The sequence below is a fragment of the Lycorma delicatula genome, chromosome 8, assembly GCF_047948215.1.
Source record: "Lycorma delicatula isolate Av1 chromosome 8, ASM4794821v1, whole genome shotgun sequence".
NCBI classification, from domain to species: Eukaryota; Metazoa; Arthropoda; class Insecta; order Hemiptera; family Fulgoridae; genus Lycorma; species Lycorma delicatula.
This window is the reverse complement of record NC_134462.1, coordinates 119,469,072-119,495,812: the sequence shown is the minus strand read 5'-3', so window position 1 is coordinate 119,495,812 and position 26,741 is coordinate 119,469,072. Positions and strand designations below refer to the sequence as shown.

General features: G+C 31.4%; 1 protein-coding gene across 1 annotated transcript in view; it reads right to left on the bottom strand.

The window, feature by feature from the left end:
• The window catches only part of LOC142329255 (glycosyltransferase 25 family member), a 239,710-nt gene that overhangs the window by 197,161 nt on the left and 15,808 nt on the right, over positions 1-26,741 (bottom strand). Inside the window, exon 5 of the mRNA XM_075373676.1 lies at positions 23,752-23,941. Within this exon, the coding sequence (XP_075229791.1) occupies positions 23,752-23,941 (190 nt within the window). The remainder of the gene's footprint in view (positions 1-23,751; positions 23,942-26,741) is intronic.

Here is a 26,741-nt window from a genome sequence, read left to right as displayed (position 1 = left end):
TTATTTTTGCGACACGATAACTTAAGAGGAAAAGGCTTACCTGTTATAGGGCCAATACTGCAGGAAAATGCAATTTAAGCGACAGATAAAGGAGAAGATTTAGAATTTACTGCCAGTGATGGACGGTTAGATCGGTGGAAAAGACGATACAGTAGTCGTCACATTACCGTAAGCGGGAAAGATTACCATAATCCGTAAAAAAGAATCGGTACAAAGGCTGTACTTTTGTTCAAAGACTATCATTTTAAGCTTTATGAAAAGGAGGAAATTTTTGAAAAACAGTTGTACAACACAGATGAGACCGGTTTGTATAATAAGAAGCTTCCAACAAAAACGCTTACATCAAAAAAAGAAGCCGCACCAGGATACAACAAAACCTTGGAACGAGTCACCAGCTGGCTTGTAGTAATGCAACAGCCAAGATAAAGTTAAAGTTAACAGGAAAATCAACAAAAAAAAGTTTTTAAAAACTGAAAAATCAGGAATCACTAACCCTATATTACATGCATCAAAAGAAAGTACAGATGGATTCAGAAAACTTTAAATCCCGAATCCAAAATGAGTTCGTACCGATGGCAGAAAAATATTTGAAAGACCAAATTTACCGAGAAAGTTAAGCTACTTATTGACAACGCATCTACGCATCCGACCGCCGACGAACTCAAAGATGTAAGCATCAAAGCTTTATTTTTAACACCCAATAACCGGGTTATTGACAAACAACCGGCTGTTTGTCAACCGATGGGCCTGGGCATCCTTGAACCAAATCAGCTGATTTGGAAGCCGAGAGTTCCAGCGTTCAAGTCCTAGTAAAGCCAGTTACTTTTACATGGATTTGAATGCTAGATCGTGGATACCGGTGTTCTTTGATGGTTAGGTTTCAGTTAACCACACATCTCAGGATTGGTCGAACTGAGAATGTACAAGACTACACTTCATTTACACTCATACATATCATCCTCATTCATCCTCTGAAGTATTATCTAAATGGTAGTTACCGGAGGCTAAACAGGAAAAAGAAAGAAAGGGCATCCTTGAGACGCTAAAGAAAGAGTATTGTCGGCGTCTTCTCGGTTCTTCAGTATAAAAAGCGTATTTTTAATCGTATGAGGCGAGGCAGGAAAGGGTATTTATAAAACTCCAGCTTGCCCGGCTATTTTGTTACCCGGCCTGTCCTTCTGTCACAATAGACCCGATAGTTGGTCGTCTACTGTACATACATAATTACAAGGATTAAAAAATTATCACTCTACACTTTTTAATTAATAATTACAAAACTTTACGTCGGCGGATTTTTTTTTAATAATTCCCGTAATATGCGCGATTCTTTAAAGCGACGTCACGCCGAAACTAGTCAACATGGATTCAGGGATGGTCAAACTGAATAATTCCGTTTACATCTGAAAACCGAAATTTTTCGCGATCACAATACTTCCTTTACTTCGTACAAAGAAGTAAAAATACGCTAAGAAAAAGAAATTGTGACGGAAATCTCAGCTTAACCTGTTGATAGGAACTTGCAAAACAAGCAGTCGCAAATGTTACACCGAAAGATTTTAACGCATATTGTAATTAAACAGAATTCATAGAAAATGAGTACTGGGAAAATAACGGAATAGTTTTCAATATAACTGAAGCTGTGAATTTTCAAGCTTCCAATGTGAAGTTTGTGAAAACTGTAATGATTCTGACGACGTTTTAAGCAAATAAAATTTTGTTTAATAAAATTCTCCTAAATAAAAAAAAATCATAATAACGGTATAATATAAATAGTTAACTTCCACCGGGTTTTCTCTTTTACATTTAAACTCACCGAAAACGCTTTTGAAGATTTTTTAAATCGATCTTTAATTCGTCTTTACGCTCTTGTAAAATGTACAAAAAAATCTAAAAACATATTTCAGATTTACATAACTTTCCTCGCCCGATTCGGATGTTTTTCGCACAACGGTTTTAACAATTTCGCGACCACTACGGAAAATTATTTAAAAAGCTGTTATTTCAGGCTAGAACGGTCATTTAAAAAACTACAATAATATTAAAATTAGTATTTTTGTTTGGATACACTACAAACAAAAAGAGCAAAGTAATTTATTAAAAGTAATCATTAGTAGAGGGGGATAGAATGGTATTTTTTTTAAATTAGTTTTGCGTGAATTTCTCTCCCTCCCCCCTTTTGCGGGGTCCATTCTGTTCGTATTCTTTTCTTCTGGAATCCTTCACGTGTTTTGATTTTTCATTTATTATATTTACGTGATAAACAGATGTATTCTCCTGATACAAGTATCTATTGATACACGTTTAAGATAAAATACTTCATAAAATAATTTATTTCATTAATCGTTTATTTTTCAAAAATATTTCTGTAAAAAAGAGATCGGTCTATAATTTATCTATTTCTTGTTTATTTCCTTTTTAAAAATAAGTTTAATTAGACTAGTTTTTATTATTAAAAAAGAAACAATCAGGGTATTTTTACTAAATAAAAGTTACATCTAGAAACAGAAGATTATACTAAACGACCTTAACCTACACGAAGAACCAAAAAACACAATTCATAATTCGTACATTATTTTATTTTCTAAATTTCAGAAAAATAAGTTTATGGAAGAATTTCAATTGTATTTCGGGAAAAATACGTAAATATGTTTTTCTGTAGGTAAAATTAGGACTAATAATAATATATGAATAAACTAAATGAACACAATGACCGATCTACTACACGGTCATTTAATGAATTGTACCCTGTTTCAAACGATCACATATCGCCTCCCATTGAAAACGGACCGTTTACGTTAAATATATGACAAAGACGTGGTATTCTATTAAAACACGTACACGAGTAATCAATATACTTCACTCTTACAGTAATACGGCATACGTGACATTAACCCGGTAGCCTATTTGTAAAATAGGTTTTGAGAATCGTACAGTAACATAAACTATCACGTACTCCTAAATTACATTAATATAAAAGAGAGAAATATTACGCAGTCGCCATACCGTAATTTATATTACGTTAGTAGGAAAAAGTAAATTAATTACTATTCGTCTATGTGAACAACATCATCTTTATAAATCGTAGTAGGGGAATAATCCATCACAATCCGGGTGAACTGCAATACAGGGGAAAAAACACACTCATCATAACAGGTGTCCTAACCTAATTTCCGGCTATATCAAGATAAAAATTAGCACCATTTAAAAAAAACTTTCATTTTTATATTAAAAGTTAAATTAAAACTATTTTAAATTTTATGAAATTCAATCACCTACATATTTTTGTAAACTTTTTTCATACTGAAGGGTGAAAAGGGACGAAGTTGTGACTGAAAATATGTGAACAATAACATTTTACGGGAAAAATGCTGCACGAGTACATACTTTTTTTAAACTAATGAAGTAACCTTTAATTATTATTTGATTTTTGTTTTAAACTGTACAAAAAATATTTAACAGATTTAATTAATTATATTTCGGTTAAATATATTTTAATAATTCTGTTAAATATTAGGCTGTCTAAAACGTACTGAGCCTTTGGAAGCCAAAATTGGGAATACATTTATTTTCACTGGAAAATAACATATGAGATCGCATAACCACCGTTGTTTTTATGACTTCTACCGTTTTTCCGGCAACCCGTAATCGACGCTATAAAAGTTCTCCAGTTTCGGTCAAAAATTGTGACACGTGATTTACACAGGGCTCTTTTGAAACTAAGTTCTTCAGAGACCGAAACAAATGATAAGTCTGACAATACCAGGTCCATGCTATACGGTGGATGCATTAAAACCTCCCGATCAAGTTCTCTCAATTTCTGACGGTCTGGCTATCTCAGCGTGGAATATGACACCCTTTCTGTTAACCAGTTCGGTCCGTTTCTTTTGAATTTCTAGAACCGATCGCGCTAGTTGTCGACAGTACAGGTCTGAGTCTTATTGTACTGCCTGGCGGCAGCAGCTCGTGATCCACGATGCCCTTCCGATCTCACCAAACATGCAGCATAATTTTCCTGGGCGTCAATATGGGCTTTGCCACAGACCACGATCTTTTTCGCAAATAGTTGTAAGTTATCAACTTTTTATCACTCGTGATCAAACTCTTCAGGAACGATTCGATTTCGTTAAGTTACAGCAGAGATTCGCAAATAGAAATTCGATCGAGTAAATTTTTCCGAGTCGGATCGTGCGGCACCTAAACGTCGAGCTTCTTTTTGTACCCGGCTTTCTCCAAACGGTTTAACACTGATCGGTGATGGATGTTTAGGTCATCGGCGATGTCATGGCTGCTTACAATCTTACCGATCTTCAATTTTTGCCAGAATACTACTTTATCTGTGTTCGGTCGCTCACTGCAAGGAGCATCTCGGACATCAAAATTTCCAGAACGAAAGCGGCTGAACCATCTTTTGGCTGTTGCTTTTGAAGCACATCTTGCCCGTAAATGCACAAATTTCTTCACGGATTTGCGCAGCATTTGCGCCTTTATCGAAATAAAACTGTGAAATGTAACGCAGTTTTGAGGAGAGTTCACTCTTCTTCAAGGCACAACACCTTACGTCCAACTACAATAATTCCAACACTTTTTGCACATCTACTAGCTTCGACTGCCAGCTGTCAAATGACGTTCGGCCTGCCACACTGCGATTCGTATACCCTGAGATTTGGGATGTTAACGCTATCTCGTGCGCAAAAGACTCACTGCTTATTAGACTATCTATTTTAATGTTTTATTATTCTTTGGTTATCTCCATTTTTTTACATCTACTAAAAAACTCACGTTTAACCGTGATTTTCCGCAACAGAAATATTCAAAAGGGAAAATTCTTCGATTTATACGAAGACTACCAAGCATTACACAACAATGCTTATTATAAAAATCAAGACTTAAAATAACAGCACAGTTCAAATTCTTAAAATTTGACTAAATTCTGACTAAAATTTCTTAAATTCTGACTAAATACGAGGCGTGTTTTTAAAGTAAGATCAATTTTGAATTTGCGGCCTACATATGCACGTAAACAGACGGCGCTTGCATACCACAGTTATTTCAATAATTAGCTTTTAACAACAATAGTTTAGTCATTTTGTCGTTAGTTGTCTATATTCATCCATTTATGAGCGCTACAATTCGTGATCCAGCCAAGCGTAAAGTAAAGGTGTAAGCCGATTCTTGATGACAAAAAACAATTCTGCGGCTGAAATTCACACGCAAATGTGTGACGTTGAAGTAATACAGTGATGCCGTTCATTTCGAGAGGCGAACGAAGGTTCGATGATGAAGGACGTAGCGGTCGGTTGTCGGTGACAACGGTGATTTGATTTTAAAAATCGACGAAAGAAATTCCTGAAAACCGTGCCACAATTGTCTTTGATGTTTCACCATCTTTGATTTATGAAGTTCTGATTGAAAAATTGGCCGATAAAAATTGAGTTGTAGACGGACGCCGAAGATGTTAATCGATACACACAAGGAAAAACGTCTTTCTGCAGCGTATGAATTTTTACGGCGTTATAAAAACGAAGGCGATTCGGTTACATCGTTACCGGAGATGAAACTGAATTTGTTATTCGAACGTTGAGACAAAGCAGCAGTTCAAGTCGACAGCGGCACGCGTCATCTCATAGAACGAAGTTCACACAACGAAGTTCGGTATAAAAGCTTACGGCTACTGTTTTTTGGGATAAAAACTGTGTCTTGCTTGTCGAATAAGTAAATCGATGTAGGTTTTACGTGCAAGTAATAAAGTTTTTATATTTTTCACTTTTGTTTCTATTTCAAAACGGACCTTGCATTAAAATCCGACTTATAATTAACGAAATTTAAGAGTTTAATGATAACAAAATCAATCTGAAAAATTGCAATTTTCTTTTTATTGAAAACATAATTAAATAACGTTTTTCAAATTTAAAAAAGAAAAAAAATAGAATTAAAACAGATAAATTGTTAAAACGTCTCAATACATTTAAAATTCAATAAATTAATTATTTAATTGTTACATTTTACAGGTTTCAACGTTTCCATTTGAATTAATGAGCTACTTAGGAAGAAAAACAAATTTTTTTTAGAAAAAACTATATTGAAATATCTTATCGAAGATTAGTCCAACACATTTTGAAATCTAGTATAACTCCTATATGATCCTATTTTATGGATTCTTTAAAATGTTTTTTCACTTCAAAATTATGTACCGCCAACTAAGTACGTTACAGAAAAATTAGAAATGTAAAAGAGAAACAATCTTTTTTAACGATAAAAACTTGTACTCATTTTACGCAAAAATATAATCGAGGTTAAAAATATGATAAAAGTTCCTACGTTTCTGTATTTTTCATTTCGTTTCCCGAAAAATGAATCGAATAAACGAGGTGAATAAATTAGCACAAAATTAATCTATATTATATATTAAAAAAAATCACTTTTAAGTACATAGAAATTAATTACGCGGAAACTTTTTTGTTAAAACATACATTACGCAATCTTCCATAATCGTTTATAGCCCCGTAGTTTCACAAACGTTTTTCGGTTAAAAAGTTTATAATTTTTAATTTTATTATTTCTATTTTAATTTAATAATTTGTTGTTTCATAACAAGAAAAACCATCATTGATGTCGACAGAGCAAGCAACGTCCTACGGTAATTTATGATAATTAACAAAAAGAAGTCGTTTAATACGTTAATATATATACTACTATTATATACTATAATTATTATTATAATAATACGGTGACTGCTGACAAATTCCTGTTTTGATGTGGAATTTAAATTCACAGACTTACATTATAATAGCTTCCGTATTTGAAAAAATTATACTTTTTTTTATAAGCTGATAGTAAATATTGACGGTTGTCGACTATAAAACTGATTCTGACACCTCGTTTATTTTCGGCGAATCGAAAAACATGAGGATATAAATTTTCAATGGAATCTGTCAGACACGAAAAAGTTTTCTGCAAAGAGTTAAACATTTATTTTTCAGAATAATTTACATTTTGACATTTAATATCCACGAACATAAACAAACACGATTATTCGTTCGGTATCTTGTTTCAATATTTCAATAAAAATTCATGAACGAAAGAAAGACTATTTGTTAGGTAAAAAGTACGTACCAAAACAGACTTAAATAAATTAATAAAAATAACATTAAAAGCCTTTAAAAAACTACGTTACATCTTCTTAGAAAAGATTTTATCAATATACTTATAAAAAAAGCCGACAAATAGTCGTGTAACTTTTCCGGCTTAGTCCTTGACAGCTTTGTATTTCAATTAAGCCATAGGGTATTTAGATATTAACGACTTAATAATGCGATATTCAAAGTACAATTGCGATAAAGATCAAAATGTCGAGTAAAAACACTACGATCTCCTTGATCAAGTAACGTTTTACCTTCAAACATAATACAGTATTCCAAGTTTAATTAAAAAATAGGTTTTTTGGAAAAAAAATTGGGTCCCATTTGATCCCCTTGTCCTCATAATTAATAACATTTTTAATAATAGCCGCGACTTGAAAAAAAGATAATGCATCGAAAACTATTAAAAATTAAAATACTTTTTTTAATTCTTAAGGTCAGGTCCCGTGGGATCCGCTTTAAAAAAAAATGTTTTTTTAAGACTTCCCGCGTCTTCTACATTAATACTAGACACAGTACAGTTTCAATTTTGAAAATTACCATATAAATAAATAGATATTTTAAAATAAAGTTCTCGTTAAGCCCTCTTGTTTTTGGTTAAGTTTATTTATCGCAGTAATTAACTATAAATTACTTCAATAATTCGCCCGATCGGTGCAATGTTATTCAAAAGGCTAAAACAGTTACAATTTACTAAAAAATATATAAGACTATCATGATACACCTTCGAAAATAAGGCTAAAGCCTTGTTTTATATATATATGTGTGTGTGTGTGTGTGTGTGTGTGTGTGTGTGTGTGTGTGTGTGTGTGTGTGTGTGTGTGTGTGTGTGTGTGTGTGTGTGTGTGTGTGTGTGTATAGAGCGAAATACTGGTTCCAAATTTTGACTATTTTGGTCAATGGGTTTCAAGACAAAAAGAGGCAAAAACGGTTTAATATTCTTCCCATTCCTAAATCCAATCCGCTTAAAAAGTTTTAATTTAAATATTTAATACTACTTAGTTGTAGCACTTTCATAGTATTAAAGTTGAATTTTTCACAGTCACCATATAAAAAGTCAAATATTGAAAATGATGGAAAACGACCCTTCCTCCAAAAATTATAATTTGTCCCGTAAAAATAAGTTCTCCAAACTTATACCATCGACGCCTTGTATGTAGTAATTTTTTGAATAGTTTTCAAACAATTTATGTTGGACCGGTCCAAAAATATTAATCAAATACCAAACGTATTTGTGTAAGCTTGATAGAATGTTGGACTTGGATGTACGTTACCGACGTACATACATTATTCAGAAATTTCACTACTAAATTCATTCATCCAAGATACAAGATCCATCCAACATCCAAGATAGCGATTATTATTGGAATTCAACCTGTTGTTGCTATTAAACGTATAAACAGTTATAACAGCTTTGTTGCTTCTTTCCTTCTCCACGGCAGAAAAATAAGAAATTCTTACTCGAGGATTCAATTTAACTAATTATAAATATTTTTTAATGTTTACGCAAAAATTTAATAACTGCAGAATAAATATCTTATTTTAATGAATATTTAACCTCTTTACATATGTACCCCAAGTAAAATACTTCACAGAGCCTTAAACATCTTTAACCAAAGAAAGAGTGCTACGTTAAAAAAGTAAAGACGTAAATCAAGCTTTAAAAGCGAAAATTAAATGTAGACTGTAAAGTAATATGTATACGCAAACTAATAAACAGGCAAGTATAGCGCCCGTGGTAATCGATCATAACATCTGACATCGTCGAATTCAATCCCACCTCTGGGGTAAATGTTGCTTACAAGATATTAGCTTCAATTAGCAGATTTGGATCTCTTGTTTGGATTTTTTTTTTTTAATTTCTTAAGCGCTAGAGACACGCTGACTTTAACGGCAACGGAAGACATGATGATCCGTTTGTAGAACTACTATCGTAGATAGTCCGTTCGTAGTTCGTTTCCACGAAACTCCTTTCGTGGAAAATTCAGCGAGTCGTTTTCCGTGATAAATTAGAACGCACAGCATCTGATACCAACTTGCACCGGTCAGCACTCAAATTTCTCATTTTCAAGATCAACAAGACGGCTTTTCAAAAGAGTCGATTATTAAAACGTTCCGACTGACAAACAATACAAGGTGGTCTATAGTAATTCTTTATGAAATTGTAAGTTAATCGGACGGTGAATATAAAAGATGCCTCTCTATCTCACGGTATATTTAATGGATGTCCAAATAGATATAAAAAAATATACATCGCGCTTTAATTATCATAACCGGAAAAAGAAATACAAATCGGAATCTAGAACACAAACACGTACTGTTCCTAATTCTTGATAGGAAGAACCCCTTAAACATATGCCTTATCGCTTGAAAGACGTTGTAGGCTAAATCAATCATTTGTTTTTGACAGTGTTTTAATCTCCGAGTAGATTACCTGACACAAATATACTTTCACATCGACTTATACTTTGACTGCATTAGGCGGATTTTTCATTTGTATTCGATTAAACAAACAAACGTTCTGATGTAACGTAAAGCAACCGTATGTTTTATCGATTATCTTATAATCGACTGAATAACCTTCATGTTGGTATGTTCATCGATATTGCATCTACAGGAAAACCGCTTTCCCTGGGTCTAAAAAAAAGGAACATCGACTTTGTACTTTGATAAATTAATGTTATGTTCTACCGATCTAGAATTTTCAAGCGTGTTTTACATCCGAACTTGAATTTCACCGATCGTCAGTCTGTTGAATGAATGTTCACTCTCCTGATAAGTAATATTTTCATTTTTGCTTGTATTCAACAACAATGTAAACGCTTTTCTTCAATAAACGAGTGTTTTACCTAGCTATTAGACACTGTTCTAGAGAACAAAGTTATAGAAAAAAAAATTTGAGATAGCATCTCCTACGGAGAAGTTTAAAGCACTCGATTCAGTAATAAATAAATCAAGCAAGCGCATCGACAAAAATTATTACGGCCGATTCATTCTTTACTAAAATTTCAAAACATTTATCGCTTCCTGTGATAACAAAAATTCCACTGTGCGGGTTACGGATAAATCTTTATCGAAGACTGTCTTGTAATGGATAAAATAGAAAATAGTAATGGATAAAATGGAAAAGGGGTTTTAAGCGATGAGGATTGGACTTTATTAATACTACATAAAGACATTTACCAAAGAGATGCTCAGCTTTAATTTTTTATTTACATTGTTGAATATTTTTTTTTTTTTTTTTGGTTAAACAAAAATGATGACAGACAACTTCCAACCATACACCGGAACACGTACTAAACAATGTAAACACAAAAAGTGAATTTTACTTTACCATCAGAATATGTTTTTATTATGATACCTGACTTACATATAGCCGATGCTAATTTCTCCATTATTTCAATTATGTGAACTTCTTTAATCCTATTAAATACATTTTTTTTCGCTTGTTATCTAAATGGTTTGAGCACATCTCCAATCCTTTCTATTATAATATTATCGCTTACGCTTCACAAATCTCTTACATCCTAAACTTCTTAATATCTATATCATACGTTCTATTTTTGTCTTCCTCTACCGTTTTCCTCTATCTTTCTTTCCAGAAAATAAATTCACTTACAATAGCTCCTTTAATATAACGCCCATCTTGTTCTTATTATGTTTCTTTAACAGATTCTAGTACAAAGTTCTGACTTCAAATTATCTGAAAACCTTATCGTTTCATACTCAACCGTCTCAATTTACTTCTAATACTCTTTTGTAACGGTAAATCTCAAAAGCCTCTTTTTCATCATTGTTAATCATTATTATTCACTTTCTGCTGTTATCGACCGCTACAGTTCAAAAACTTTTTATTGAAAATAATTCTAATCGGTTCATTCAATTGTTACATCAACATCAGCAATTTATTTTTTTTGCTTAAAAACTTTTCTGAATAGGGAATTCTTGTTTTTATATCTTGTTTATTTCACCCTTCATTTGTAATCGTAACACGATTTGTAAGTAACAAAATTTGCCAAATACTGGATTCTCTTACCTTAACTCTTAATTTTTCTCCTTCTGTTGCATTTTATCATCTTTGTTTACTTTTATTTTCAAATTGTTACTTGTTTACTTTCAAATTGAATTTCCCTCCTAGCAATGAATTTATACTACTCTATTCATTAAGGCTAACTCACTTTAGTTTCAACAAAAACACAATACAATCAGTGAACCTAACATTTTTATTTTTTATTTTTTATCCCAGGACTATTACTCTATCCTTAAATTTTTTTTTTAGTCCTTTTACTGCTTATTCCAAAGACATGTAAAAAGCAAAGAAAATAATTTCTATTCCCATCTTATTCCATCATGTAGCGCAACTGCCTTTTATAATTTACTACTACTTTGTAGCTAACTAATTCTTACACGATTCACTGATAATTCTTTTATCTGTTTATTTCAATTCTATTTTTGTTACGATACAAAACATTTTATTTCATTCTAAACTATCAAATACTTTATCAAGCTCAACAAAGCCAAAGAAACAACTTGGTTTTTCTACAAGCGCCTACCAAAATTAATCTCAAGACAAAAATTAATCTTCATATGTCTATCCTTTTTCTGGAAACAACTTGGCCTTCAACACATAAACCTTTCCTTCCACCTCTAAATTATCCTTTTCTACAGATAAATTAATATTCTAATTAATAATTTAGAAACATGAGATTTTAGTTTTTTATTACAATAGCTCTTGCTGTAATTAATTATGCATATATATATATATATATATACATACACAGCTTTACACTGCATATCTAAGAGATATTTGGAGGGAGAAAGAAATGGGGTTCACTATATAGTTTAATAAAATATCTACATTATGATCATGGTGGGTTTTTAATTTTTGTCTACCATCTTGGATCCGCAAATTGAATCAAAGTTAATTTTTTTAAATAGTAAGTTTGAAAGATGACACGTGATTTTGATTTAAAATTTTATAAGCAAAATAATGGTGAAACCAGTTTTTCTGTCGATGCCTTGTTATCGAGTTATAAGCATTCAGACTTGCAACAACGGAAAAATTGTATTAACAATAGAATGAGTTAAAACATGCTGTATGAACAATTATATTACATTTTACATTCATAACGCATACAATAACGAACTTTAAACAGCGCTATAATATTGTTAATAATAAACGATAACTAATAATTAACAACACAAAAACAAATTAAACGGCTATATTAACTGATATTATTTACTTTAAATATTACAATATTTATTTTAAAATTTTAAATAAATATTTTCGATCGTAAATTACTAATAAAATAAATTTTGAAAGCATTTCATTCTACAATAAATGTTCAAAATGTTACAGCTTGGCAGTGTGCTAACCTCAAGTAATATCTGTTTATAACTTGCTGTATCACGTCTGGCAGTATACAAGCAGATTCAAATATTCAAATATTCTTCTTTTCAATCTGTCTATGTCTGCAGGTTTTGTTTTGTAAATATTATGTTTTAGGTACCCCCCAAAAAAAGTAATCCAGAGGAGACAGGTCTAGGGACATGGCAGGCCATTCTAAGGCTCCTCTACGACCTACCTAGCGATTTGAAATTATTCATTTAAAAATCTGCCATGCCCTTAGACAATAATGAGATGATGCCCATCTTGCTGAAATCATACGTTAATATTTAATTCTTGTTCAACATTTCCCTAAATATTTGGTAAAATCCTATCGGCTAACAAACTGTAGTAAGCATCTCCTGTAAGATTGTCATCTAAAATAAAAGGCCATACAATAAAATGACCAACAATTCCTGTACAAACATTCGCTTTCTGAGGGTGCTGTGTATGAGCTTCCAACACCCATCTGAGATTATAATTATATTATTTGAATGCTTATAACTCGATAAAGAAGGCATAACAGAAAAACGGATTTCACCATTGTTTTTCTGGTTAAAAACAAGTAGTGAAATATTACTTACACATCATAGATATTTTATTCACCAAATGTAATAGACACTCGTTGCACAATGAATAAATTTATCATATTCTTGCAAAAATTCAGAATAACAAGTAAATAAATATTTAAATGAAATTTATCAATTGCATACAAAATGTAAGAAATACAAATAAAAAATTTTATAAAATATACATACATGAAATTAACTCATTGTGAAATAGGAAAAGCATATGAGAAATTCTTAAGAAAGTTTATATGCACCTATGTACGCGAAATAGATCATACAATCTAACAACATCAAAAAGTAAATAAAAATGTAAATGTAAATGTAAGTAATAAAGTAAATCAAAATTGGATGCACATATTTTTTCTGCATAAATAAAATTTTGTTAATACAGATATTATATTCATACTATTAAATATTGTATCCATGATATAACTATACTTATCCAGGATAAATTAGCCGATGCAATACTGTACAGAACAACTTTTTTTATTTATATAACTGTATACAAAAAATTCAAATGAAATTAGTTTCTAATGTTCTGCACAGGAATAAACTAGATGAAAGAAAAAACTGAAAAGAATCTACAGAATGTACATAACTTACATTATTAACAACTTACATAAATGATAACTTCTTTTGGAAAGTGTACAAAGTACAATGCTATGAATAGACAAGATTTTATGAAATACTATATGTAAAGGATGAAAAGTTCTATTGTTAAAAAATTTTCAATAAACTCTTATGAGTTTTTAAATACAAAGTAATAAATAAGAAATTTATTATACTTCTTTTAAAGTTGCAATACAATATGATTAAAAAAAGATCTTATTCATCGGTTCCAGTATTCACACATATAAAACTGTGCGAGCTTCAATACAATGAACTGCACTCCATGGAAAAAAAATTTAAGTGTAGCTCTAGTATTTATTACTTTTTCAAATCCCATTCCCTTCAATATTCAGGATACTACTCGGAGAAATAATTACTTAAGAACACAATTTATTATCGTACCCAAGATTTTATTTTCTTGTTATTTTTGGCAAACTTAAAAAAAAGGAATTTCTTAATTTTACCAGCATATAATTTTCAAATATATTTTGTTCAAGCCTAACCTTTTACTAAATGGTAGTTTCAATGATTATTTTTTTTATTTTGTAGAGGAAATTCCTCTGGTTATAGATGTCTAACAGATAAGTACAAAACTTTTAAGTGAGAAATTATATAGTCAATAAAACCAATTCAAAAGTACTTTTAATTTTTTTTTCCCATAATCATAATCATTATCAGCAAGAACATGGAATAAATTGTCTACTGTTGGGTTCTTTGCTGAACCAAATATATTATCGCATATCAGCTCCAAAAAGCATATACTGTCACATTGCCTCAAATGCAGATAACACCTGCATTAAACAGGTAACACTACCTTTTTCTGCACTAAAGATAACACAACAAAGACTGTCTTTACAACAAACTGTCTTTACAACAAAGAGACAGATTGTATAATGAACATCGTTAATCTCAGAGAAAGATGTTCATGACTAATCCCACTTGTACAACAAATACTTTTTAATGTTATAGCCATAAGAAAGAATATAAGACAGTTTGTGTAAACAACAAACAAGTTTACCATTTTTTGAAAGACTGGTTAATTATCACTATCTACACTCATTCGAAAAAATGATTTTTTTTTTTTTTTTATGTGAAAATATTTGAAAAATATAGTCAACAGCCAGAACATTCATGTTCTGGCTGTCTATATGATATGTTGTCGCAAAGATAGACAGAAAAAAATTTTCTTTCAACATTGTAAACTACCAGGGTTACGCATTACAATTTCCTTATTTAATATGACTTCAAGAGCATGAGACTGTAATAATAAGAGTCTAACATGGTAAATTCATTTATAAATAGGAAAAACAATTTTTAAGCCACAACTGGTGAAGTTAGTTATAAATCCTCTGCTACATAGCAATGGCATTGCATCATTCAAAAAAAATTGTTCACACACATCCCACAGTAAACAGTGCACTCTAGTACATTTATTTTTTACTACTGAAAGAATCTAAGACGTAACTTATCAATATCTAACCTAATAGATTTAAATATGTTATTAAGAGCAGTACAACTATAAAGGTTTTACATCGAGGGATACAGATCTATAAAATACATAGATTTTGACATTAGACATATATTTTATTTAATGAACAGTATTTAGTTAACATAAGTTAAAAATTAAAAACACGTGCAATAATGTATAACTTAGTCCAAATAAGAACATTAAAAATTTATGAAATCTAATTCTCCTTTGACAATAGCAACAGATAGAAACAGTGATGAATAAAACTTTGATTTAAATAATACCTATCCAATCGAAGAAAATAAGTTTAAAATAAACAGTACAAGCTGAGTAATACAAAAATTTCTATTACCTAAAATGTGTTTAAAATACTATTTACTTATCACTACTGGTTTGCTGTATCATGTAATGACAAATCAAACTTTCAACGGCAAATTCACTTTGCAGCAGATAATAACACAGTCATACATGCAGAGCATTCAATAAGGGGATCTCCTTGTTGAATCCTAAGCAAATTCTAATCTGCATTCAAATTAATAAAATACAAATCTAGTTCAACTCAAAATGCTATTGACAATCAATGCTTGTCATACACCAGCATGTAGTTTGTTAGATAACAATAACATGATTTTAATGCATGAAAAGGCATTAGAATTGAATTTATCATACAATATTTTACAGAATTTTAATTTAATATAAGCGATGAAAACTCTAAAATACTAAATGAAATGTAACAAAACCAAATACACCTCCAAACTGGAATAAACTTGATACGTTATTAGGGAATCATTATTAGCGAAACAAACACAGAGGGCAATTTTAATGAAGCACAGTACAAGAAACAGAAAAAAAGTGTATGAAAGAAAAGAACATAAGATTGAAGATGGTGGGAAATGCCCACGCCTAACAGCAAAAGAATTGAAAATAAGTAATCTACAGTTATACTTACAAAGATCAAGTGGACATTAATAGATAAATTTTCTAAACAGCATGCAGAACAACCAGTATTATAATGAAATTTAGATAAATGTAATTTTTTTGTCATCAGTAATGTACAACAATGTAAGCTTATATAATTTAAGAATTTTTAAAAAGAAAAATGTTTTTACCAGCAATATGTTATTAACTTACCATATAACATGTACCATATAACCATATATGAGTACCATGGTGAGTACCATATAACATGTATAAAAAATATCAGAATACAAAAATGTTAAAAGATGAAATTTTATTAATTCAATACTTTTTAGTGTTTACCTTCTAGATATATAAATGTGTATACAGAGTATTTCTAAATTAGTTATACAAAAGTAATTTTTAATAATTAAAAAAGTAAAAACTTACAAAATCGTTCAATACATCACTGAATAAGTATATCTTCAAGTTTCATTTCCAACTAACAGCATTAGTTCCTGACATTCTCTCTAGGTTAGCATACGCAAATGAGTAATTTCATCAGACTTCTTGAAGTTGTATACTGGTGCAGACCAAGCTCAGTGTTGTTTGTGGTTTCATGAATTCAAATTGGCTACTACCGTTTGAAGACAACTTATAACTAAAGCAACCACCTTAAAGACAATCTGTTATTGCATGGTACAATTGTTTCATTGAAATAGGTTATGTATAACATTGGATGCCAGGTTAGAGAATACCTTCATTTCTGAAGCGGCAATCGAACAAGTGCAAAAGACATTCATTCAGTCCAGGTAAATCAACGGAACGTGCCAACTTAGAATTGAATACTCCTAGAGTTACTGTGTGGAGGATACTGCATAACTGACTGTCATTTACACCCTACACATACTACTGATTTACTGCTGATATTTACACCTACTGATACACAAGCTTTGTATGAAGGTGATAAAAATAAACTAACTAAATTTTGTGTAAACAATCAAACAAAATTGACACTGAAGATAATTATCTTAATAAAAATGTGTTCAGTAACAAAATAAACCTTCGAAACCAGCGGTAGAGTGAATCAACATAATGTTTCAATATGGGTGAGTGGAATCCACATTACACAATCAAAAATGTAAGGGACTTGCTTAAGGTAAATGTTTTTTATGCTGTAAGCTGTCAAAAGGAGTTCATTCATTTTCCACCAAGTTGTGTGCCCATCCTGCAGTTGTTGCAATCTCAATAGCAACGTCCCCACTTGGACTGGACATGGTGGAACAATTTCCTGGCCATCACAATCTCACCTGATTTAACTCCAATGGAATTCTTTGTATGGGGTTACATTAAAGGCAGAGTGTTTGTTCTTCCACTACCAAGAAATGTCAACACGCTGCAGCACCAGACAACACAAACAGCTGCCACAATAGAACAAGACATTCTTTATAGGATTTGGCAAGAAATTGGTTACAGATGGGACATCTGTAACCAAAAAGCCTTGTTACAAAAAGATAGCCATATTTAACATTTATAAATGAAACTTAGATATTCAGTGTTGTAACAAACATTTCTGTAAGTTATTTACTTTTTTCATTATTATTAAATTTACTTTTTTCATTATTATTATTATCATTATTATTTAGTTTTTTTTTTATTAAAGGTACTTTTGTATACCTAATTTAGAAATATCCTTTATGTATGTATTATTTTTTGTCTTCAGTCATTTGACTGCTTTGATGCAGCTCTCCAAGATTCCATACCTAGTGCCAGTAGTTTCATTTCGGTATACCCCCTACATCCTAAATCCCTCACAATTTGTTTTACATATTACAAATGTTGCCTGCCTGCATAATTGTTCCCTTGTACCTACCTGTCCCTCCAATATGAAAGCAACTATTCCAGGATGCCTTAGTATGTGGCCTATAAGTCTGTCTCTTCTTTTAACTATATTTTTCCAAATGCTTCTTTCTTCATCTATTTGCCGCAATACCTCTTCATTTGTCACTTTATCCACCCATCTGATTTTTAACATTCTCCTATAGCACCACATTTCAAAACCTTCTTCTCAGATACTCCGATCGTCCAAGTTTCACTTCCATATAAAGCGACACTCCTAACATATACTTTCAAAAATGTTGTCCTGATGTTTACATTAATTTTTGATGTAAACAAATTATATTTCTGACTGAAGGCTCAAGTCGCCTGTGCTATTTGGCATTTTTTATCGCTCCTGCTTCATCCATCTTTAGTAATTCTACTTCCCAAATAAAATTCTTCTACCTCCATAATTTTTTCTCTTCATATTTTTACATTCAGTGGTCCATCTTCATTATTTCTACTACATTTCATTACTTTCGTTTTGTTCATGTTTATTTTCATGCAGTAGTTCTTGCATAGGACTTCATCTATGCCGTTCATTGTTCCTTCTAAATCCTTTTTACTCTCAACTAGAATTACTATATCAGCAAATCGTAGCATCTTTATCTTTTCACCTTGTACTGTTACTCCGAATCTAAATTGTTGTTTAACATCATTAACTGCTAGTTCCATGTAAAGATTAAAAAGTAACGGGGATAGGGAACATCCTTGTCGGACTCCCTTTCTTATTACGGCTTCTTTCTTATGTTTCATACTTACTTATGTTTCTTTCAATTATTACCGTTGCTTTTTGGTTTCTGTAAATATTAGCAATCGTTCTTCTATCTCTGTACTTGAATCATAATTTTTTTTTAAATACTAAACATTTTCTTCCAGTCTACATTATTGAATGCCTTTTCTAGGTCTATAAATGCCAAGTATGTTGGTTTGTTTTATTTAATCTTCTTTGTACTATTAATCTGAGCCCTAAAATTGCTTCCCTTGTCCCTATACGTTTCCTGAAACCAAATTGGTCTTCTCCTAACACTTCTTCCACTCTCCTCTCAATACTTCTGAACAGAATTCTAGTTAAGATTTTTTATGCATGAGTAGTTAAACTAACTGTTCTATATTCTTCACATTTATCTGCTCCTGCTTTCTTTGGTATTATGACAATAACACTTTTTGAAGTCTGATGGAACTTCCCCTTTTTCATAAATATTACATACCAATTTGTACAATCTATCTATCGCTTCCTCACCTGCATTGCGCAGTAATTCTGCAGGTATTCTGTCGATTCCAAAAACCTTTCTGCCATTAAAATCTTTTAATGCTCTCTTTAATTCAGATCTCAGTATTATTTCTCCCCTTTCATCCTCTATGACTTTCTCTTCTTCCTCTGTAACACTATTTTCTTATTCATTTTCTCCATATAGCTCTTCAATATATTCCACCCCACCTTTCGACATTTCCTTTTGTACTATAAATCGGTGCACAATCTTTGTTTAACACACTATTAGATTTTAATTTATGTACCACAAAATTTTCCTTAACTTTCCTGCATGCTCCATCTATTTTACTAATAATCATTTCTTTTTCCACTTCTGAACACTTTTCTTTAATCCAATCTTCTTTCAGTTTGCACTTCCTGTTTATATGTATGTATATGTAATAAATAAAACTTGATGTAATAAATAAAAGAAACTTGAACATATTCTTTATTCAGTGATGTATCAAACAATTCTGCAAGTTATTTACTTTTTTCATTACTAATTAATTTGTTAATACATATATATACAAATTAATTAATAATGAAAAAAGTATAAATGTTGAAAAAACATTTCAATAATTTTTCAACAAGCTATAGAATAACAAAAAACAATAAAAACACAATTAATTGTGTTTTGCACAATACTGAGACTAGTTTTTAATAGAATAATTAATATAATAGCACACCACTGTTGTCAAATTTTCTTTAAACAATATTTTTATTCCATTTATTGACAAAATAAAATATTAATCTATGCTAAAAATAGTAACAAACAGTTAATTAAATTACAATTTGTATGAGAAAATGAAGGCTTATTTATACCAAAAATACACCACAAATTATTAGACCCCCTGTAGGAAATAAGTGATTCACTGCCTAAATATAAACACAATAAAAAACCTTATTAAAAGTTGAATCTTTGTCGGAGCATGGTGGAAATATATTAATTCTATTAAGTATATCTTTTATCTGCCTATTATTAATTGGTAATGTAATCTTCTGATGGATAAAGTAACTGGCCTATAACACTCTAGTGACATTTTGTGAAGGATAGACTTTTATTATGGGATTAACCAAAGTAATGTCCTGTACAGCAAAATAAATCTACAGAGTATGCAGCAGATGTAAGACAAGTTGTTGTGTGATCAGAGTTTCTACTACCACCAGGTAGCTGTTAGCTCCCCATGATGTGATGGTAACATTAAAACATTCACGATTCACAAGTCAGCTAATTAACTTTGAACTAGAGGTAGTAGTGACCCTTATTTTTCTGGGAGGTAGGAAGATTCTCCGAGCAGGTGGACTCTGTGTGCATGGGTTATTTCATGTTTTAATGCGACTCTGTGGACAGCGATCTCTGCTTTACACCTCTACTGCCCAAATATAAGTACCAGGCATGGTAGCCAGGGCTACCATGTGTGGCATGGTAGCTCTGCGTTGTTTTCATGAACATTGTTAAAGAAACTCTGCCTTGCAATGTAATTCACTAGAATCAAGTGACTGCTCCTGGGTAAAATTTGGCTGTGCTGTAAACCATGGTGAGCCTGAACAGACTTGCTCCCCAACAAAGGTCCATTACTTTTAGCAACAAGACCCAAATGAAGAGGGAAGAGTAGATACACGATTCTCTTGGACAGGCATAATGAACTTGGCAACTAAGAATGACAGCCAATGAAAACCACTTAACATTACCTTTAAAGTACAAAATTCATCAGTAAATCAGATGATTGCAGTGACTGGAGGGAAAACCTGGGAATGCTTATAATCAAAACTACTGCATTCAAGTATTTCTTTAAATTTGCCTAAGCATAATAGTACAAAAGAATAACTAAAATTGATTATATTTTATTAATCATAGCCATAATTATCAGGAAAATAATACAAAAATATTAATAATGAAACACAGCAATTGACAAAAAATTAATAACGCTACTTTTTAAACTTTTTTCTGTGATTTGGTAGACAAGATTAAATTTTATTAATAATAATCTACACACTACTTTAATTTTTAAAAGCAAAAATATTATTACTAAAAAAATAATAAATGTAATTTTATTAGATTGTTCAATAATTCTGAATGTAAGTAATAATATCCTAAAACATTCAATGCTAAATATGATAATATTAACATAAGGATGGAATATAAAAGACGCAAATGAATCAATGAATAAATCAAATATAATAAAGTTTAGTCATGACACCAAATATCTCAACAGTAAATTCAAAATAACTATGTATTTTATTAATTAATGAAGGTTTTTTCTGTTTTGAAATAAGATATTCAGGAATTTTTGGGACACTGCGAGAAAACTTAGGAAAAGCTTAAAATTTGGAAATATGTGATCACTACATAAACTGACAAACTGATTCAAAATAAAAAAAAAATTATGCAGTCAGAAACTGTAATTAATAAGAAAAATATTAATTATAAAATATAACAGCTAACTGAGTAACTGAAGCAAAAGATATACACAGAATGCAACGTTTACTCTCTACAATAGGGATTCGCAACCTTTTTAGTTACAAGACCCCCAAAAAGTAAAAAATAATATATAATAAATATTTTGCGATCTACCAACCCCAACCCCAATGAACCCTAGTTAAAACTATTTAGCTGCGTTGATACTGACAGGTATGAACGTGCATGTATTAAATGTATAAACTGAGCAATTTCCAAATTCCAATTTCATATGCTCGTGCTTCTTGTAATTTGGTCTGCTTGCTTAACATTTTCTGTGAAAGTGTCATGTTCAAACATGCATATGATACGTTTGCATGAAGAAATCATGCTCTCAGCAGTATAATAGAAGCATAAGGGACTGCAGAACTTCAGTTTAATTTTGAACCCAGAGCGTGCGTCTGGTGCATTTACTTAAGTTTTTAAAAGCACAGTTTCATTGAAAATAATAATAACAATTGAGATTTTGTTTTTGTAGTGTGCAGCCAAATGGTATATCTGTTTTTTTTTTAATTATATTCTTATGCAAAATGGATAAATTTGTAAAAAACTGAGTCATCTACATCTAGTGAATCCGTTGGAAAAGGACAAGATTATTCAATCACTTCAACCCCACAGGGGGAAGACACCCACCCACCTTGTGACATTACTGGTCTCCATTACCCTCTCCATTCCAAGTCCTGAGGGGCTTTACCAGAGGTCATCTTTAGACCCTCTAACTGATTACATCTCAGTCATCAGCCAGGCGTCGATCAGGAAGCCACCAATGTAAATGCCTCGGCAAACATTTGTATTAGTAAAACATAAATCAAATTTTGCCTTCACATAGACCTCAAATGAGCATCTTCACATCCAACCTAACATAATTCCCTCAAACTAACTGACTGAAACTGCAAAAGCGCGAACCCCGCACCTAGTCCAGATTTGACAGCACTGTTCATGACTATGAATGCCTCAGAAAATGAACAAGTTGAAAGGTAAATCAATATTACAATAATATCAATCAAAATTATGTCTTACGCAACATAGAAATTCAGACCTACTCCCAAATAAATTGACTAATGTAGGTCACCTAACAAGGGGAACATAAGCTCATTCCAGTCTGCACAGGAGCCAGGGGCAAACCCCACACCCCTACCCGGTCACATCATGGAGTCTCGCGTGGCATTACCAAGTCACGATCTGTACCGCCACCGGCAGAACGAAGCCACATCCCCGATCACACAGGCTACCATACCCCGACAGTGCGGCTACCCCCAGCTGTGGGAGCCCACAATCAAATCACAAACAACACCAATATAATCATGGCGCGAAACCATTGCGCCTACCTGCAACTAATCCAATGCCTAGGCCAGACCCTAGCCACCCGGGATCCTACCACGATCAAGTACCTCAATTAAACTCCCTCTGCAGACCTACACACTGCAAGAGCGCGAAGAAATGCTTTTACAAAATTATTACTGTATGTTGTTGTTGGCTTACTTAGCTAATGTATTTTCACATTTAAATGATTTGAGTGTGAATTTACAAGGACATGATAAAAAAATTTTATGAATGACAAAGTTTATGCTTTCATTAAGAAGCTTGATATCTAGATTATTCCCCTTCAAAGCATAAATTCTGATATGTTTCCACTCATATAAATTGACACTTCCACCATTTTTACAATCAAAATAATACAAAAGAACAACAGTACACATTAAAAAAATAATAAACCAGCGGCCTTGGTGGTTTATATGATATACTTGCCTACTACTCTTTAGGTTTGATTTCTAACTAGGGTCTGGAAAATGTATAACAAGTTAACTCCAACATAGTTGCTAACATCTATAATGGTTGAATAGCTCAGAAATTACAAGTAAAATAACAAAAAATTGAACTTCTTAGTTAAATCTCAACTTAAATTTCAATAATTCATTTCACAATCACAACAAAAAATAACAAACTCTTTATCAAAGGGGACAAAAATATACACCAAAAAACTTCAAACCTATGTAATAAAGATTCAATTAACACTAAACAAGATAATCATAAAAAAAAAATCTTATCATGCAGCATCGTACAACATGCAAATTATCAGATAGCAATGACTTACTGTCCATCAATAGCATCAACAATTTTTGCATCAACTCCTAATACATGGAAACAGTCAACCATTCGTTGCCGTCTTTCTGGACGTCTCAATAAGTTTATCATGTACACCCTATCAACACCTAGTCTATTGATTTCAACCGGTTCAATCCAGTGTTCTAAAAAGTCACTCACTTCCATCGGTGGACTCTCCACTAGACAAAATGAATTTGTTTTACAAATACAATAAATTTATAAAAAAACTAACAGCAATTTAGCATTGAAATCAACAACTTAAAATTAATGCTAACAAATATAGAAAAAAATTTCTATCGTGATAAACAGAAGTTACCAGACAGTAACAAAAAATTATATTAATTATGAGACTCCTTCAAATACTATTCTCAAGTTTTTTAATTACCCATAATTAAATTTGCAAATTAATAGTACAACATTTATGAAAACTCAAAAAAAATGAAAGATATTCTGTTTCTATAAGTTCGAAAACAATACTATTTGCCCAGAATTAAAAATCATTAAATTAATGTTGAAACACTACATGTTGGATATTAATAAAAAAAAGTTTTTTTGTTGAAAATTTGAAAGTAAATTAAGGTTACATTAATTAACGCTCTGTCGAAGGTGAAAAAAGAAGAGGGGGGGAGAGGGTGAAGTTAATAAATGACATAAAGGATAGTGAAGGTTATGATGAAATGAAAAGAAAGGTACGGGACAGAAATAGATGGAGACAACAATGGTGTCAGGGACCTTTCAATAGGCAGAATACCACATGATGAAGGTTAAAATAAAGTAAGGTAGAATGTTTAATCAAAAATCCACCTGCTCAAAAAAAAACTAACCAAAAACTCCTGCTGATTTAATTAAAAATTGATCAATTTAATTAAAAAATCATTTTAAGTAATAATCAGTATACATACAACAATCGGTTAATTTAATAGATAAAGAGTTGTAAGTTATAGTAGTTAGTTGAAGTTGGAAGAAGTCATATGAAGTAATGTTAATACTGATGGAAACATCTGCCAAGACATTTGCATTCGTGGCATCCTGACAGAGGCCAAACTGATAACTGTAAGATGCGTTATGAGATTTAAAGGGTCTAAAAAACAACCTCCGATACAGCCCATCAGGGCTAGGAACATACGGGGTGGTGTGGCAACCGGAATCGTCACAAGATTCTTGTGTCTTCCCCTAAGGGGGTCAGGTTGTACCTAAGGCATTGTTTCCCAAAAGAAGGGGAACATAATTTCTGTTGCTTTATTTTGTACCAGTACTGACTTATGGCAATGACACAACATGTAAAGCACGGACAAATGTCACTATTTAAAATCATTTCATTATCTGATAGTAATGATGATCACTACATGGCCAGTGAAGGACAGAGTGAAGACATCATTTATACAGCTTAAACTCTCACAGTTCATTGAGCTTAGCATACTGTTGCAGTATAGTATGTTGGATTCTGTGCAAATGGTTCACTTCTCACTGTCCTTAAAAAGCCTGGCAGGAATACTTCTTGTTAATCTGAAAATGGTCTGCCTATACAAATTTTTTAAGCAACTTGTTTCTCATCACCTACAATTTTTTTTTTGTTTATGACATCTAATATACAAATATTTAATTAAATTTTAAATGTTCAGATACTCTAAAATATATTAAACCACATCCTTTGCAACTTAATAGTTTAGGACTGCTTAGAATATCTAGTAAGTAGCCAGGCAGGTGAGCAGATATCTACTTATTTATTTATTTTCTTCTTTAAACAATAACAAACTAATCCAAATTTACAGTGACAGAGATGAATTTTATCACGTGACAAATGTCATGCCTAACTGAGATTTGAACCCAGGATCTTCCAGATTGAAAACCATACTTAAACAGAAAAAAAGTCTTATAAGGATGTGTTGCTAACGATGAAATCATGTTTAATATACTAAATCCAAGAGTTATACTACTTCTTAAGTTAATGCTGGATGAAAATCCAATTAGCTGCACAGCAACTTACTTTTGGATTTTTGAGTTAGTGGCCTTAAAAAAGGTAAGGTGGGAATGAAGATCAGTCATACACAGACTTCTATATCTAAAAAACATATCCTACAGTACACTGACATAAATTTATCAATTAACCAGTTGTAAATATAACAGAAAAATACTCTTTTTTTTAAATTCAACAAACAAAACTGGCATCGCCTTTTTTTAATGAGGAAAAGAAAAGACAGTATTACTTTCCAATCGTATGGATCTTAGCAAGGTCATTCCTATCCATAATAGACAGTAAGCTTATTCTCTTTTTTAAAAGGAAATTACAAAATATTATTCCAAAGATTAAATAATAATAATAATGAAGCCACTAACATGAATATAATCAATAATTATTGTACAAAGTGTTCTTCTTACATATGAATATCATTTTATATTCTTTTCTAAACCAAAACACAAATTTTAATACTCTATTCTACATAAAATAAAATAAAAAATTTTCACTTACATTTGATTTTTAATGAAAAAAAAGTTAAATAGCATAAATTATCACATGTTAATAAGATTACAACACTTTGTTCAATAACTTTCAAATTATACACTAAATTTAAAAAAAAGTTTGAAAAACCAATCTTTTAATTTATTAACAAATTCAATAAAAAATTAAAAATGGAAAAATAGTTTCCTCTTTCAGTAAAATAGTCAGTTCAGTTAATTCAATATCAATTCTTTTTTTCTGGGCGAAAAACGCTTTCGAGTTATCATCACCTGACACAATATATCTGTAATAGTTCAATCCAGTAAATGGTAATAGTTCAATCAACTAATTCAGTTCCTCATTTTTGTAAAAATTGTATATATGTGCGTGCACATGCGTGTGCGCACACACATACACACACACCATACAAAAAGAACAAATCCAGATTATAAGCTAACTTGATTCAATTCTGTATGAAGTATAAAGTATCACAAAATGAGTATACCCTGAACAATTAATTAAAATAATTAATCCTGAAA